Below are 14,215 nucleotides of genomic sequence, written 5' to 3'. Positions count from 1 at the left end.
CAACAATAAATCCTTGACCCACTTCACTCACTATCTTGCAGAACGTGTCGAATAGTGTAGGATCTTGTCTAGGAAGGATATCTCTCAATAGACGCTTCATTCTCTTTCTCTTTAGAAAACATTCATTCGTCAACTCGTCGTATTCGTCTCCGCTCATCATTCCCACTTCCACAAGACGACGGAGCAGCGCAGCATCCAGTCGCAGACGATCGGCGACGTAGCTGAAGTGTCTAGAGAGCGAGAGCCACGGATTAGCTCTCACAGAACGACGCAGTCCCTTATGTCTACACCGTGAGACTTCAATAAACCAACCAATCACCACCTTCGCATGTGATCATCACGCCTCAATTATGCATAGTCCCCAAGTTATATAGACACAAATATATAGACAACAGCCCCAAGGGTAGGCGTGGGGAAGCAGCAGGGAAAACGGAAAAGACTGATTGCAATCAAACGTTTCTATATAATTTCCATCCTGAAATTCGGATTCATTGCAATGCTCGTCACAACAGCAACAAACACCACCATACAGTGGACAAACTTAAATCCGTAAAACAGTCAGTCATGCAACCCAACTACTAAACCTTGTGACATGCTCCTGCTCTACAGACGCACTGTCAAACACTTTAACTGCTCAACACATTCTAGTGTTGAAAACTTCACGTACACTGCTAATAGACGACAATACAAGAATAATAAAAACATGAACCTACAACAGTTCATTCCTCCTATCCAATCACGATCAACTTGAAATGTATGATATCCCACAAAAATCCTACAAATGAAATCATGTGTGCAGATTGCCTTTGTCACCCACAAACGTAAACTGCTCAAATGGCTCTCCTTCCCCACCATGCAGAGCACCTACAGAGAACACAATTTGATAGTTAGACTTACTACAGCTCAAAGACTTTTTAACACAATTATTACTAATATGGTAAACACATTATCATGTATGTACTTAGGTAGGTAGGTATGTATGTATCTAAATATCTATGTATGTAGATTGTATGTATCAGTATGTATGCATGTATAATGTCTGTAGCTCTGTGTGGATGCATGTACCTATCACGTCTGTGCCTCAATTGGTTGGACAGAATGAAAACTTTCCAACTGTACAACGTGTGCAAGATATGCAAGTGAGCAGAGGAAAGAGCCACTCTGTAGTACTCCAATGCCAGGAAGACCTTGGGAAAATTGGGTGCGGATCTATTTGAAGTAGAAAAGATGCATTTTCTAGTGGTTGCTGACTATTATTCGAGGTATCCGGAAGTTAAACAGCTCACAGGAACAAAATCAACGGATATTGTACTAGCACTGAAGGGTATTTTCTCACGATTTGGGATTCCCAATGTACTGGTCACAGATAATGGACCACAGTTTGTGAGTGAGGACTCTAAGAACTTCAGCAGGACTTATCAGTTTATGCATGTAACGTCATCTCCTAGACATCCACAAGGAAATGGACTAGCCGAAAAGACTGTGGGGACTGTCAAAGCCCTGATTAAGAAGGCTTGGCACGCAGGGAAAGATCCACACTTGGGATTGTTAGCATATAGAGCTACAGAACATGAAGCCACTGGAGTGTCTCCTGGTCAATTGTTAATGGGGAGGAAGTTGCGGACAACCATGCCAACTATTGCTAGTCAATTGATTCCACAGTTGGTGAATATGTCTTCAGTGAGAGAGAAAGACAGGGGTAGGAAAGCAAAGCAGGCAGCAGAATATAACAGAAGACACGGAGTGCGATCCTTACCAGACTTGGAACCAGGAACTCGGGTGTTGGTTCATGACCAAATAGGTGGAGAGTGGAATGTACCTGCGACAGTGGATAGAGAGATACAGCCAAGATCATACCGTGTAGTGACTGAATCAGGGGGTACTCTAAGACGCAATCGTCATGATCTTCGACTAAACCCTGAAATGGTGGAAGGGCAGAGAGATCATCAAGAGACTAATAGTAACCATCAACAGGCAGTGGAAGGGCAGAGAGATCATCAAGAGACTAATAGTAGCCATCAACAGGCACTGGAAGAAGCTGCACAGCAAACCCCAGTCAGGTCTGAAGAACATATAGAAACCCGAACACGATATGGACGATTAGTGAAAACCCCACAGTGGAGGAAGGACTATGTTTGAAACAAGGGGAGATGTAATATACGGGGTTTGGTAATGGGTTTTGACTGGGATATCCGGGGGTTAGACTTATACCGCTGCAGGAAGGCAGACGTCGTGTTGTATTTCTAGTTGTTACGCTTGTTTACGTGTTGTGTTCTATAGCTATACTTCAAGTATATTACACCTTGTCTGTTTCTTTGCATTAGTAGACATATTGTGATAGTCACGTGGCTAGATATTGTCATGTGACAATTAGTACGTAATCTAATTGTAGTCATCAGAGCGCAGCTCACACACGCGCTCCGTCATATTGTGAACAGCGATCCGCTGCGCCGCGCGCGGATCGGATGCATATTGTGAACGTGCATACGTCTATTGTGAACCAGCCTTACATTAGGAAAGTATGACTATCCAGCTACTAGAGGAAGTAGCCAATTAGCAAGGTCACTAAACGGTCCGCCGCTGTGACATCAACTCACAGTCCTCATTGTTTCGCGTGCAGTCGGTTGGTATTCCTGACTCTTCTTCCCGTTCTGTTTCGTCTTGACAGCCTTCAAGTTTCTTTACGTGTACATAACCTCATTCTATTGTAATATGACTTACAATGGCCAGTTTTGGGATATCACGTAACATCTGCGTGTGGTAAACAATTACAGCTGCATCATTACTGACTTTCGGGAGGAAAGTCAGCGCGAACAGAGAGTAGCCTCTGTAAATCTCTAGGATACTGTACATACTATAAAATTGAAAAGCGACAGAAGATTGAAGTTCACAGCAGACAAGTTAGGACATAGTTGGAGAACGCCGTGCATATCATTACTAGAGCACGTGACTCAGGAATCCTTTTTACAAGACCGGTTGGGGTATACTACGTAGCTACTAGTAACTCGTGTGTATCTCTTCTGACAAACCCATATACGAGAAACACTAATCTTACAACGAACTTTTTGATGTAGAGATGAAACACGTCGATTACAGTTGGCCGCACCTGTGGCTTAGTAATTATAATTCAATTATCAAATGAAGAGCGGCGATCACTGGGTAATAGACATCGGAAACATGCGGCAAAACGAATAGACGCTCATTGTGCAGCTAGCTGTAGTGGAAAATGATAAATCAAACCTTGAGAGCAAGACATTAGAGCTCCTTTACGGCCTGTCTACAGTTGCGTTTCTAAAGTTTGACATCTTGTCCGAACGTTCTTCTTCGTGATCGGACAAACAACAAAAGTGTTCGGAAATGTCCGATGTCCGACCGCTATTTCGAGCACTGCCCGATTAGGTAATTCTACTCTGTAGAAAAGTTTGCGATTGCACTCGATTGCCTTTGTGCATTTACATAATAATCTGAACCGTTCTGCTTTGAAATTCACTATACATGACTGACATTGAAAAGCATTCTAGACGTAGGTCTGCCATCGCAGACACTTTGAGAAACGAACTGGTTGTACTGACAGTTAACAAGGACCGACTGCTGTACTTTTGCAAAAAGTATGAGCAAACAACAACCTTCCAGAAAAGAAAAATCGACTGTCTCGCATTAGGTGCATCCGGGCTTTGGAAGGCGTTTCCGTGTTCTCGATGAAGAATGTCCTGTTTCTCGCCAGCGACAGCAGGTGATGAGGAGATAAAATATGTACCACAGCACTGGTTATAGAGGTGCTACCTAACGTACAGCCTAGTACCGCTAGACTCTTTTTTGCTGACAAAGATTGCAAAGAATTCCTACGCCTCCGCAGTCTCACATTAGGGAGACCTCCCCTATCTAGCTGTTCCAACCTCTCTCATTGTGTTGCCACGCAAGCACAGAGCACAGCAACGCCAATGTTTTTCCGCTGCCTGTTGGACTTTCTAAGAGGCAATTCTTCTGTTCTCTTAGGCCCTTGATTATCTGAACAAAAAAAATTCATTTTTACGTCATCAGAAATTTAGTTGGTCTAGCTAGATAACTAACACCTTAGCCATCATCGATAGCTGCGATGGGTACGGCTTGGTATACGGAAATATCACTTTTATCCCGCTTACAAAAACTTCGCTGGCCATGTTTACAAGAAGTTTGACCCGGATAATCTATGTTTATTTCAACTTGACCGCGAAAGAGACTGTGACTCGTCGTGATGCACCGTCACATGGTGGACACACGCTAGCCATCCTTGCCAAAGCAGATTCGGGATCAATGGCACAATACGCACCCCCAGCTAAATGGGGTGCGCATTCTTCTAGCCTCTAGGATACAACGCGCACCCAACTATTTACATACCAGCAAAAACAAGTGATATACAATATATCCTGCACACGCCTACTTTATGAAACATTACACTCTTGTCCACGCGCAGAGTCTAGAGTACGAGAATGGTGCGTGACCATTTCGTCCATTCCATTTTCAATTCACGGCAACAATTGAATATTGAATTAGAAATTGAAAATTGCCTACAACTTGCTTGTAATTTCAATATTTAATTCTATTAAAAATTAAAAATTGATTGATGGACGGACTATAATCATTTGCGGATTAAAATGAATATTGAAAACACATTTAATTTTTAACCAATTCCTTTTTCGATGCAATTGAATATTGAAATTGCAAGCACGTTAGTTCAATTTTCAATATTAAATTCAATATTTAATTTAATTTAAAAATTAAATATTAAATTTTGAATTTGCGTGGCCAATTCGTCCATTCCATTTTTAATTTTTGAGACAAATTGAAAATTGAATGTCAAATTAAAAATTGACTGGCGTTGCTTGCTCTTACAATATTCCATTACATTGAAAATAGAACTTGATTGAAGACCAATTGTCATTTCAATATTCGTTTACTTTGCAAATAGATTCAATCTTTCCATCCGTCCAATTTTCGTAAACTATGAATATTAGAATAGAGCCTCCGATGCAATTTTCTTTCTCCGTACTAAATGTAAATAGAAAGTTACCCGCAGCTGCTAGCGCGAGCGATATCTCATAAATGGCATAATGACACCGCGCGGGCGGTCGCCGGTGACTTCAATATTCAATTCTATTGAAAGACGAAAGTTGCGTCTAGCTTAGCCACGCCCAGCCACGCCTCTGGCACGCATGCAATGTAATGCAATTAAGAGATGCATGGGAAAGCCTCGACAGGCACGCGACCGACCTCTCACAACAAGTCGGTAAGCACTTGCACCTGGCTCTCGTCAACCGTCACGCTCAATCGTGAGACATTCCTTGCGGCGATGAGCGAGGGAAGCCCGTTGCATGGAGGCACGCGTCTAGGGCATCTATAATCAACAAGATCAACGTCTAGCCTACATTGGAAAGTTTCCAGGACTTTGGGGACTTAGCGAACGATCTGTTCGACGTTTCTGTACAGACAGAGCCCTAGGTCGACGTTGTTCTCTGACTAAAGAGGAACAAGAACGCTGCGTGTCTGACGCCGTGAGCGAGGTGAGCACTAGCTATATATCTCTAGGTAGCTGGCTGCATGCTCATTAGAGTTAGATTAGGTCATGATTTGCTCATGATCACTTTAGCTGTGTCATGGCTTATAATTCCTGTATGTATATTTATATTGACTTTGACAGGTCGGACCATCTTGCATCTTCAGATTGTCAAAAAGTAAGAAGGCAACGGCCACACAATGTAAGTCAAAGTCTAAGATTTCTTGTAGTTGCAGGCAGTCACCAGTAAATTTTTGATTTTTTGCTTTGACTTTTACAAAATAATATCACTATACATATTTTAACTGCTAATACGGTCTTGTTTCAACAGCATTCTACGTCAAAATTGTAACATGGTGGCACCTAAATATTATATACTCATGATCAGTTATAACTCTTGATCACAGACTGTCATCGCTCTAGTTTGTCTTCTTTAGTCTTTTTAACTTTTCTTTGTAATGAAAGCTTGCATATGTCCATTTAATATATATATATATATATATATATATATATATATATATATATATATATATATATATATATATATATATTAATCTCATTGCATATTCTTTGGGAACAACTGTCTATTATTTATATCAATATGTTCATTATGTTAGAAACTGCAGAGAAGATCTTCAGCTTTAGAGATGTCCACAACTTTGAACGACGAACAAAAGAAGACGTACGCTAGTGCCACGAAACTGGAATTGATGTCGTCAGAAGTCTCTGAAAATAGCAGTGATAACGAGCCACCCTCTGAGGGAGCCTCCACTGCTGGACGTTCACAACTCCTGATTCCTCCTCTTCCGTGGAGAGCCATTGAAGCAACAAGGTGTTTGAGTTTTTGGACAGAAAGTACGCCAGAAGGCAGACTCAGAGAGGAACGGTACCAAGAGTAAACGGATCGAGCTCCATCTACCAGAACACGTCCGGGAATGACATTGTACCAGAGTGGGCTCTAGAAGACTTCTGCTAATTACAATACGTTTGATTTTAATACATGTCAAAGAACATGGATATATAGAGCTAGATCATTCAAATTTGCTGTTAACGTTGTTGTCCATCGCCAAAGTTTGTTGAACTAGAGAAATAAATCACATGACAATTAATGTCAATCACCTGGTTTGTGTGTCTTAGGACTACCTATAGCTCATATTTGTAAAAATCTGTATCTGGTATTTAGGACTCCAAATGTGTGCCTAAATATAATCCTAAAACCCGTATTCGATCTATATAGGCCGTCCTAAATGTGTTCTATACACCATATTAGGATCGGTCTAAATATGTCTAAATATGATTAAAGGTGGTATTCAGTAAAACATTTAGAATAGGTTTAGACCATGCTATATTTAAGCTTTCATGCAGTGCATGCATGATCGAGTGTCCGTCTTAATTCTCTGGATCGTCGTACGTTGGTAGCGTCTTCACACTTCATACCTATGGGGCGTGACGGTCGCATGACAATTGACATCTACGTATGAACAAGTCTACAAAGATTTGTTGTGTCCAAATTACAGACCAATTAACAGTCCTGTAAAGGCTTTCTCATAACACCAAGTGTTTACCTGCCAATTTTCAACACTTGCTGTGTCCACTGTGGACCCGGGCCCGCTACACACGGGGAAGTCCCTAGGTAGTCTTAAGACACACAAACCAGGTGATTGACATTAATTGTCATGTGATTTATTTCTCTAGTTCAACAAACTTTGGCAATGGACAACAATGTTAACAGCAAATTTGAATGATCTAGCTCTAGATATCCATGTTCTTTGACATGTATTAAAATCAAACGTATTGTAATTAGCAGAAGTCTTCAGAGCCCACTCTGGTACAATGTCATTCCCGGACGTGTTCTGGTAGATGGAGCTCGATCCGTTTACTCTTGGTACCGTTCCTCTCTGAGTCTGCCTTCTGGCGTACTTTCTGTCCAAAAACTCAGACACCTTTGTTGCTTCAATGGCTCTCCACGGAAGAGGTGGGATCAGGAGTTGTGAACGTCCAGCAGTGGAGGCTCCCTCAGAGGGTGGCTCGTTATCACTGCTATTTTCAGAGACTTCTGACGACATCAATTCCAGTTTCGTGGCACTAGCGTACGTCTTCTTTTGTTCGTCGTTCAAAGTTGTGGACATCTCTAAAGCTGAAGATCTTCTCTGCAGTTCCTAACATAATGAACATATTGATATAAATGTAACAGGTTGCCCACAGCACGTCTCTCGAATGGGTCCTGCTACTTGACGGGATGGCCGTAACACACACCAAGAGTCTATTGTCTCGGACTAACGTTTACATAATCGCGCAACGTGTCTACAATACTCTAGCTCCTCCCAACATTCTTACGTTACTAACACGCCCAACTATTACACTCTTCCCCCCTTACTTCCTTGACTACAGTACTTCAAGAACATGAACACAAACAAAATCAATCACCAAAGACTGTCAAGTCAAATCAAAGTCCGCCAATCGTCTGGGTAACATTACTTGTCTCCTTGGGCGTCCTTCTGCAAGCTGTTGAAGTGGCTGTACTGGTGGTTGTACAGGAATTTGGTAAACTTCTTCAGCATACACTTGTTCTTCTTCCATTGATACTCTTCTGTCCTTCTTAGGTGTGGATCTTGTGATCTTGTTCCGAGTTTTCACATTCCTGTCGTTGAACGGCTGCACAGGCTCTTCTAACGTCAGATCTTGATCTTCAGAATGTCTATTCTTGGCTACCTCTCCTTGATAAAATCCTTGTCTATAATAGGGTTTTAAACGGTTCACATGCACTCGTTTTTGACCTCTCCTTCCTTTCCCCACTAGCTGTATGATAACATTCGGTGCATGGTCAATCACCTTCACGATTTCATATGGACCTCGAAATTTTGCACTTAATTTGGGAGACAGTCCTCTTTTTACCGCCTGGTGATGCAGTAAGACCCACTGCTTTTCTTTGAAACCATGACTTTTTGTTGCGTGGTGACGATTGTAGCCTGTCTGCTGTTGAGCTTGAGATGCTGTGATCTCCTGGTCAACAATTTCTTTAGTCTGTGCCTTTGTTTCAGCTACCTTCTTTGCGTAATTAGTTGCTAATTCTATCTCTGGCAAAGAGGAAATACTGGCTTCCACCGGTAATCAAACTTGCCGACCAAAGCACAACTCAAAAGGAGTGATACCAGTCGACATGTGCTTTGAAGTGTTATAGGCGAATACTACTAGGGAAATCCAATCATCCCAGTCAGTCTGGTCGGGCCCTACATACTTCGACAAAGCATTAATCAATGTTCGATTGAGCCTTTCCACCAACCCATCTCCTTGTGGATGGTAGGGTGTTGTCCTTGTTCTTGCTATGCCTAGGAGGTTACATACCTCCTTGATGACCGTACTTTCAAAATTTCTTCCTTGATCGCTATGGATAGTCAGCGGCATTCCAAATCTCAATATTACCGTATTGACTAACGCTCGTGCAGTTGTTGACGCCTTCTGGTCAGGGAGAGGAATCGCCTCTGCCCATTTTGTGAAATAATCGCTGACTACAAGGAGATACCGATTTCCTCCCGACGACAAGGGAAGTGGGCCGACAAAGTCCATTCCCCACATCTCAAATGGTTGGCCAATAGGGATGGATTGCATTGGCGCAGACACTCTTGCTTGTGCTCTATTCTTTGCCTGACAAGCATGGCAACTCTTTACCCACTCAGTTGCTTGTAGAGTGTACCCTGGCCACCAAAACCTTGTAGTAATTTTCTCCAAAGTCTTTTCAAGCCCGAAATGTCCGCTTTTGTCATGGCAGTGTTCTAAGACCTCAGCAACCAAAGCATTTGGTAACACCAACCGCTTTTGACTTTGATGACATTCCTGCCTTGCCCCTACTCGGTAGAGTACTCCATCTTCCATTTGTAGTTGAGGCCAAATCTTCTTTAATGCCAACCAGCGTCGATTCTTTGCCCATTGTGTTGGCACCTGCCTCCTCCTAGGAAAATCCTTCATCACTAGTGAGAGTAATGGATCGGCTTCTTGCAATTGTCGTAACTCATGGGCAGATCTGGTTATTCCAACACTAGAAACTGGCTTACTTTGTCTTCTGAGGTCATCTTGAAAACTAGGTGGGAACATGCTTTCTGGACACTCAAACTCTCCCTGCTTCTCTGTACTCTGAACTGGATGATCTCGAGACAAAGCATCTGCATTAACATTCTCACGACCAGGTCGGTGTTGAATTTGCCAGTTGTATTCCTCTAACTGCATTATCCATCTAGCAATGCGCCCCTTAGGCTCTTTGAAAGACTTCAACCAAGACAACGGTTTGTGATCAGTTGTTAACACAAACTGGTTACCATAGAGATATGGCCTGAAATATGACACTGCCCACACAATTGCTAGTGCCTCTTTTTCAATAGTAGAGTAGTTTCGTTCAGGCTTCCTCAAAGTACGACTTGCATACCCAATAACACGCTCTACTCCGTTTTGGCATTGAGATAGCACTGCTCCTATACCACAATCAGACGCATCGGTAGCCAATTGAAAAGGTTTTGCTTCAGGACTCACGGAAAAGCCACAATAGGATCACTCACCAAACATGATCTCAGACATTCAAAGGCTTCATTGCATGCGACTGTCCACTCAAAACGACTATTGCGTTCAAGCAATCGAAACAATGGAGCAGCCATCACTGAGAATCCTGAAATAAACCTGCGGTAATACCCTGCCAAACCTAGGAAGCGTCGAACAGCTGCCACATCTCGAGGAACTGGAAAGTTCCTTACAGCCATTAGATTCCGCTCTGCTGGTTTCAACCCATCCTTTGACACCACGTGGCCTAAATATTCCACCAAACTTTTCGCAAAATGGCATTTTTCTGGGCGAAGCTTTAGTCCAGCTTTCTGCAAGCATTGAAGTACATTGGTAAGCCGCTCAAGATGACTATCAAAGGACTTTGAGAAGACAAGCACATCATCAAGGTAAACAAGACAAGCCACGCCTTGTATGCCAGAAAGAACTAAGTCCATCAGCCGTTGGAAAGTTCCAGGTGCATTGGTAAGCCCAAATGGCATTACATTAAACTCAAAAAGACCTCGATGGCATATGAAGGCAGTCTTGTGTCGATCCTTTTCGTCAACAAGAACTTGCCAATAACCGCTGGCTAAGTCAAGAGTGCTGAAGTATTTTGCACCTCCAAGAGCATCAAGGTTGTCATCGACTCTGGGCAAAGGGTAAGAATCCCGACTTGTGACTGTATTTAATTTTCTGTAATCTACACAGAATCGATGCTTACCGTTCTGCCTCTTCTTTACAAGAACAACAGGTGACGCCCATGCACTTGATGACGGTCGTATGACACCTTCTGCCAACATCTGGTCAACCTGTTCTTCTACTACTGGTCGAACAGTATGTGGTACTCGTCTTGGCAACTGACGAACTGGTCTGGCTGAACCAGTTGGTATCGTGTGAGTGGCAACTTGAGTTCTACCCATGTCATGTGGTCCCTTCGAAAACAGATCTTCATAACCACTCAACAACTGATGTAATGTGAGGCTTTCCTCAGGACTCAGAGCTGAATCCGACCAATCAAATTGCTTTAAGAATTCTGCATTTCGTGTTTCTGGTGCCTTTTTCTCCGGACCCTCACTCAGTCCACAAGATGCAATAGACTTCACATCAACATTGCACAGTTCGCCTAGCCTTGTGCCCTTCCACAATCGTCTTGGGCCATCCAGGATTAATAGTTCAACTGGTATGGTTTCATCACCCTGTTGCTTCACTTCTACTAAAGCTCGAGCAACATGTACTCCTGTTCTCTCAATAAATAGGGTATCTGGCTCCATTAGCCAAGTTCCAGGCTCTACACTGCCAGTTCCTTCATGAACAACTTTAGCTTTAGCAATTATTCGTTCTCCTGCTCCCTCCAAGTGTTCATCCAGCACCACACTAAATTTTGATCGTCGTAGTGGTGTGGAAAGCTCAGCTACACCTCCGCTCCACTCTAAGCGTTTTTGAGCCAAATCCAGGATCATTCCATGGTCTAGCAGAAAATCTGACCCAATTATAGGACAAGTGTCAAATTGTACCACAACAAACTTGTGCATGGTATGCCAGTGGCCTATTTTCACCTCTATGCTCACTTGTCCAATCACTTCCAATGGATCTCCTGTTACTGTTGTCAACTTGGGTTCTTGACCTGAAGGAAAAGATGACATTGCTGTTTGGTCTACCATGTGGTCAGGAACAATAGAGACTACTGCTCCTGTGTCTACTAAGCAAGAAGCATTGTTGTGGTTTAGCTCAAGATTGAGCATCAATGACGTCTCCGTTACACCTGCAACAACATTCACTTGACTACGTTGACCACGCCCTCTCACAACACCTGCTGCTGTAGACTGACTTCTACCCTCTGATTGATGAGGCAACGTGAATCTTCGTCCTGCTGCTGATTGCTGCATCCGTTGAGGGCAATCACGAGCTAAGTGCCCAGTCTCATGGCAAACAAAACATGGTCCGATTGTAACTTGTTTACAATTGCTGCGGAGATGTCCTTCGCCACCACAAGCAAAACAGCGACGTCCCGCCTTTTGTTGCTGCTGCCGCATGGGAACTACACGCTTGGAATCTGGAGTGACGGACGCACCGACTACACTCACCGACTGCAACGCTTGCTCAATCCGATCCAGCCGTTCCGCCAAGCTCACATCAATACTCGCATGATCTGCAATCGCTCGAACTTGACCATCCATCCGCTTTCCGAGTTTCCTCCGCTCTAACAACATCAATTCGCGTGCTCTGATCACCGCCGCCTGAAAACTCGCCTCAGGGTGTAGGTCCAACTCGCCGGCAACGGACGGTGCGTTGTCGATCAAACCTTCGACGAAGCGATCCATCAACTGCTGGTCACGCAGCTCTGCTGCCAAATTTGGCATCGCCTTCGTCAAAAGAGTCTCCAAATCTTGCGCATACACCTCCAGTGCCTCAGACGACTTCCAACAGCGAGACATAAATTGTCGACGTGCGAGACGACGACTCTCAATCGTAGTAGGCGAAAACACGCGCTTGAGATGGGTCGTAAGCTCCGCATAGTTTCCTTTCTGCTCCGCCGTCATCTGTCGATAGACAGCATACGCCCTTCCCTTCAGAAGAGTCGGTAACAACCGTAGTTTCATGTCAGTTTCCCAACCATTTGCCGTCGCAGTAAGATCGAAACGCTCCACCCACATCTCAACATCTCCATCCTCAAATTTCTCTGGAACAGATACTACACGTTGTAGGAGCTGAGCCTGCTGGACTGCTTGCTGTCCCTCCTCCTGTTGTTGAGCCATACAATCACGAAAGAAACGATAACGTACAGTACTTACAAATCCACTTGCGTGCTAACACCTGGCGCGTGTGACAGCGAGCCGTAGTAACGCCTGGCGAATGAACTCCCGCCGCTTCAGAACTAAACGTAGCTCCTGTCTCTGTCTACACTCCTGTCACCACTTGTAACAGGTTGCCCACAGCACGTCTCTCGAATGGGTCCTGCTACTTGACGGGATGGCCGTAACACACACCAAGAGTCTATTGTCTCGGACTAACGTTACATAATCGCGCAACGTGTCTACAATACTCTAGCTCCTCCCAACATTCTTACGTTACTAACACGCCCAACTATTACATAAATAATAGACAGTTGTTCCCAAAGAATATGCAATGAGATTAATATATGCAAGCTTTCATTACAAAAAAAAGTTAAAAGACTAAAGAAGACAAACTAGAGCCATGACATTCTGTGATCAAGAGTTATAACTGATCATGAGTATATAATATTTAGGTGCTACCATGTTACAATTTTGACGTAAAATGCTATTGAAACAAGACCGTATTAGCAGTTAAAATATATATAGTGATATTATTTTGTAAAAGTCAAAGGAAAAAATCAAAAATTTACTGGTGACCGCCTGCAAGTACAAGAAATCTTAGACTTTGACTTGCATTGTGTAGCTGTTGCCTTCTTCTTGCTTTTTGACAATCTGAAGATGCAAGACGGTCCGACCTGTCAAAGTCAATATAAATATACATGCATACAGGAATTATAGGCCATGCACACAGTATACATGCAGTGTACAATCATGACCTAGCTATAGTGATCATGAGCAAATCATGACCTAATCTAACTCTAATGAGCATGCAGCCAGCTACCTAGAGATATATAGCTAGTGCTCACCTCGCTTACGGCGTCAGACACTCAGCGTTCTAGTTCCTCTTTAGTCAGAGAACAACGTCGACTTATGCCTCTGTCTGTACAGAAACGTCGAACAGATCGTTCGCGGAGTCCCCGAAGTCCTGGAAACATCGTCTGTAATTCTTCACTGATGACAGCATGACTATTACCCTCTTCGACTCGCTTCGGAACAAAATCTTCTTCGACTTCGTCCATGGAGATCGAGAGTGGAGACAATGCACGACCTGCCGTTGTATCGTGAGATGATAGATACCAGCTGGGGCTTCCCCGTCAGATCTTTAGAGGCGTGGTCTAGATGATCCACGCAAATGTCCTCTAGCTAGATAGTTGCTTGGAGTCTTTCCAAATCGACTAGACGTCAACTTTCCAGTGTAGGCTAGACGTTGATCTCGTTGATTATAGATGCCCTAGACGCGTGCCTCCATGCAACGGGCTTCCCTCGCTCATCGACGCAAGGAATGTCTCACGATTGAGCGTGACGGTTGACGAGAGCC

General features: G+C 43.5%; 3 protein-coding genes across 4 annotated transcripts in view; 2 read left to right on the top strand and 1 right to left on the bottom strand.

The window, feature by feature from the left end:
* Window positions 1–947, bottom strand: part of LOC134176586 (uncharacterized) — a 1,491-nt gene extending 544 nt beyond the window's left edge. The window contains exons 1-4 of the mRNA XM_062643251.1: window positions 944–947; window positions 805–864; window positions 585–630; window positions 1–284 (exon numbers count right to left, since the gene is read on the bottom strand). The exon at window positions 1–284 is cut by the window's left edge and continues 45 nt beyond it. Coding sequence (XP_062499235.1) covers window positions 1–284; window positions 585–630; window positions 805–864; window positions 944–947 — 394 coding nt within the window. The remainder of the gene's footprint in view (window positions 285–584; window positions 631–804; window positions 865–943) is intronic.
* A 280-nt stretch (window positions 948–1,227) lies between these two features.
* LOC134176584 (uncharacterized protein K02A2.6-like) lies at window positions 1,228–2,139 on the top strand. The gene has a single exon (XM_062643250.1). The coding sequence runs from the start codon at window positions 1,228–1,230 to the stop codon at window positions 2,137–2,139; it is 912 nt and encodes a 303-aa protein (XP_062499234.1).
* Window positions 2,140–5,352: 3,213 nt separating this feature from the next.
* Window positions 5,353–6,642, top strand: LOC134176232 (uncharacterized). Of its 2 annotated transcripts, XR_009969283.1 has the most exons (3): window positions 5,353–5,540; window positions 5,678–5,735; window positions 6,151–6,642. XR_009969283.1 is itself a non-coding variant. In XM_062642912.1 (2 exons), exons 1-2 carry the CDS (start codon window positions 5,634–5,636, stop codon window positions 6,430–6,432), a joined length of 384 nt encoding a protein of 127 aa, XP_062498896.1. In that variant the 5' UTR covers window positions 5,606–5,633; the 3' UTR covers window positions 6,433–6,642. The 2 variants fall into 2 exon arrangements, 1 of the variants encoding a protein (XP_062498896.1); XM_062642912.1 differs by lacking the exon at window positions 5,353–5,540 and having other exon boundaries at window positions 5,606–5,735.
* The last annotated feature ends 7,573 nt before the right edge of the window (window positions 6,643–14,215 follow it).

The sequence above is a fragment of the Corticium candelabrum genome, chromosome 2, assembly GCF_963422355.1.
Source record: "Corticium candelabrum chromosome 2, ooCorCand1.1, whole genome shotgun sequence".
NCBI lineage: Eukaryota > Metazoa > Porifera > Homoscleromorpha > Homosclerophorida > Plakinidae > Corticium > Corticium candelabrum.
This window is presented reverse-complemented; position numbering and strand designations above follow the sequence as displayed.

Excerpts from the sequence above, each read along its gene's own strand:
- LOC134176584 (XM_062643250.1), top strand. The coding sequence starts at position 1,228 with ATGCATTTTCTAGTGGTTGCTGACTATTATTCGAGGTATCCGGAAGTT.
- LOC134176232 (XM_062642912.1), top strand. The coding sequence starts at position 5,634 with ATGGCTTATAATTCCTGTATGTATATTTATATTGACTTTGACAGGTCG. Across the intron at positions 5,736-6,150 it reads GAAGGCAACGGCCACACAAT|AAACTGCAGAGAAGATCTTC; the intron begins GTAAGTCAAAGT and ends TCATTATGTTAG.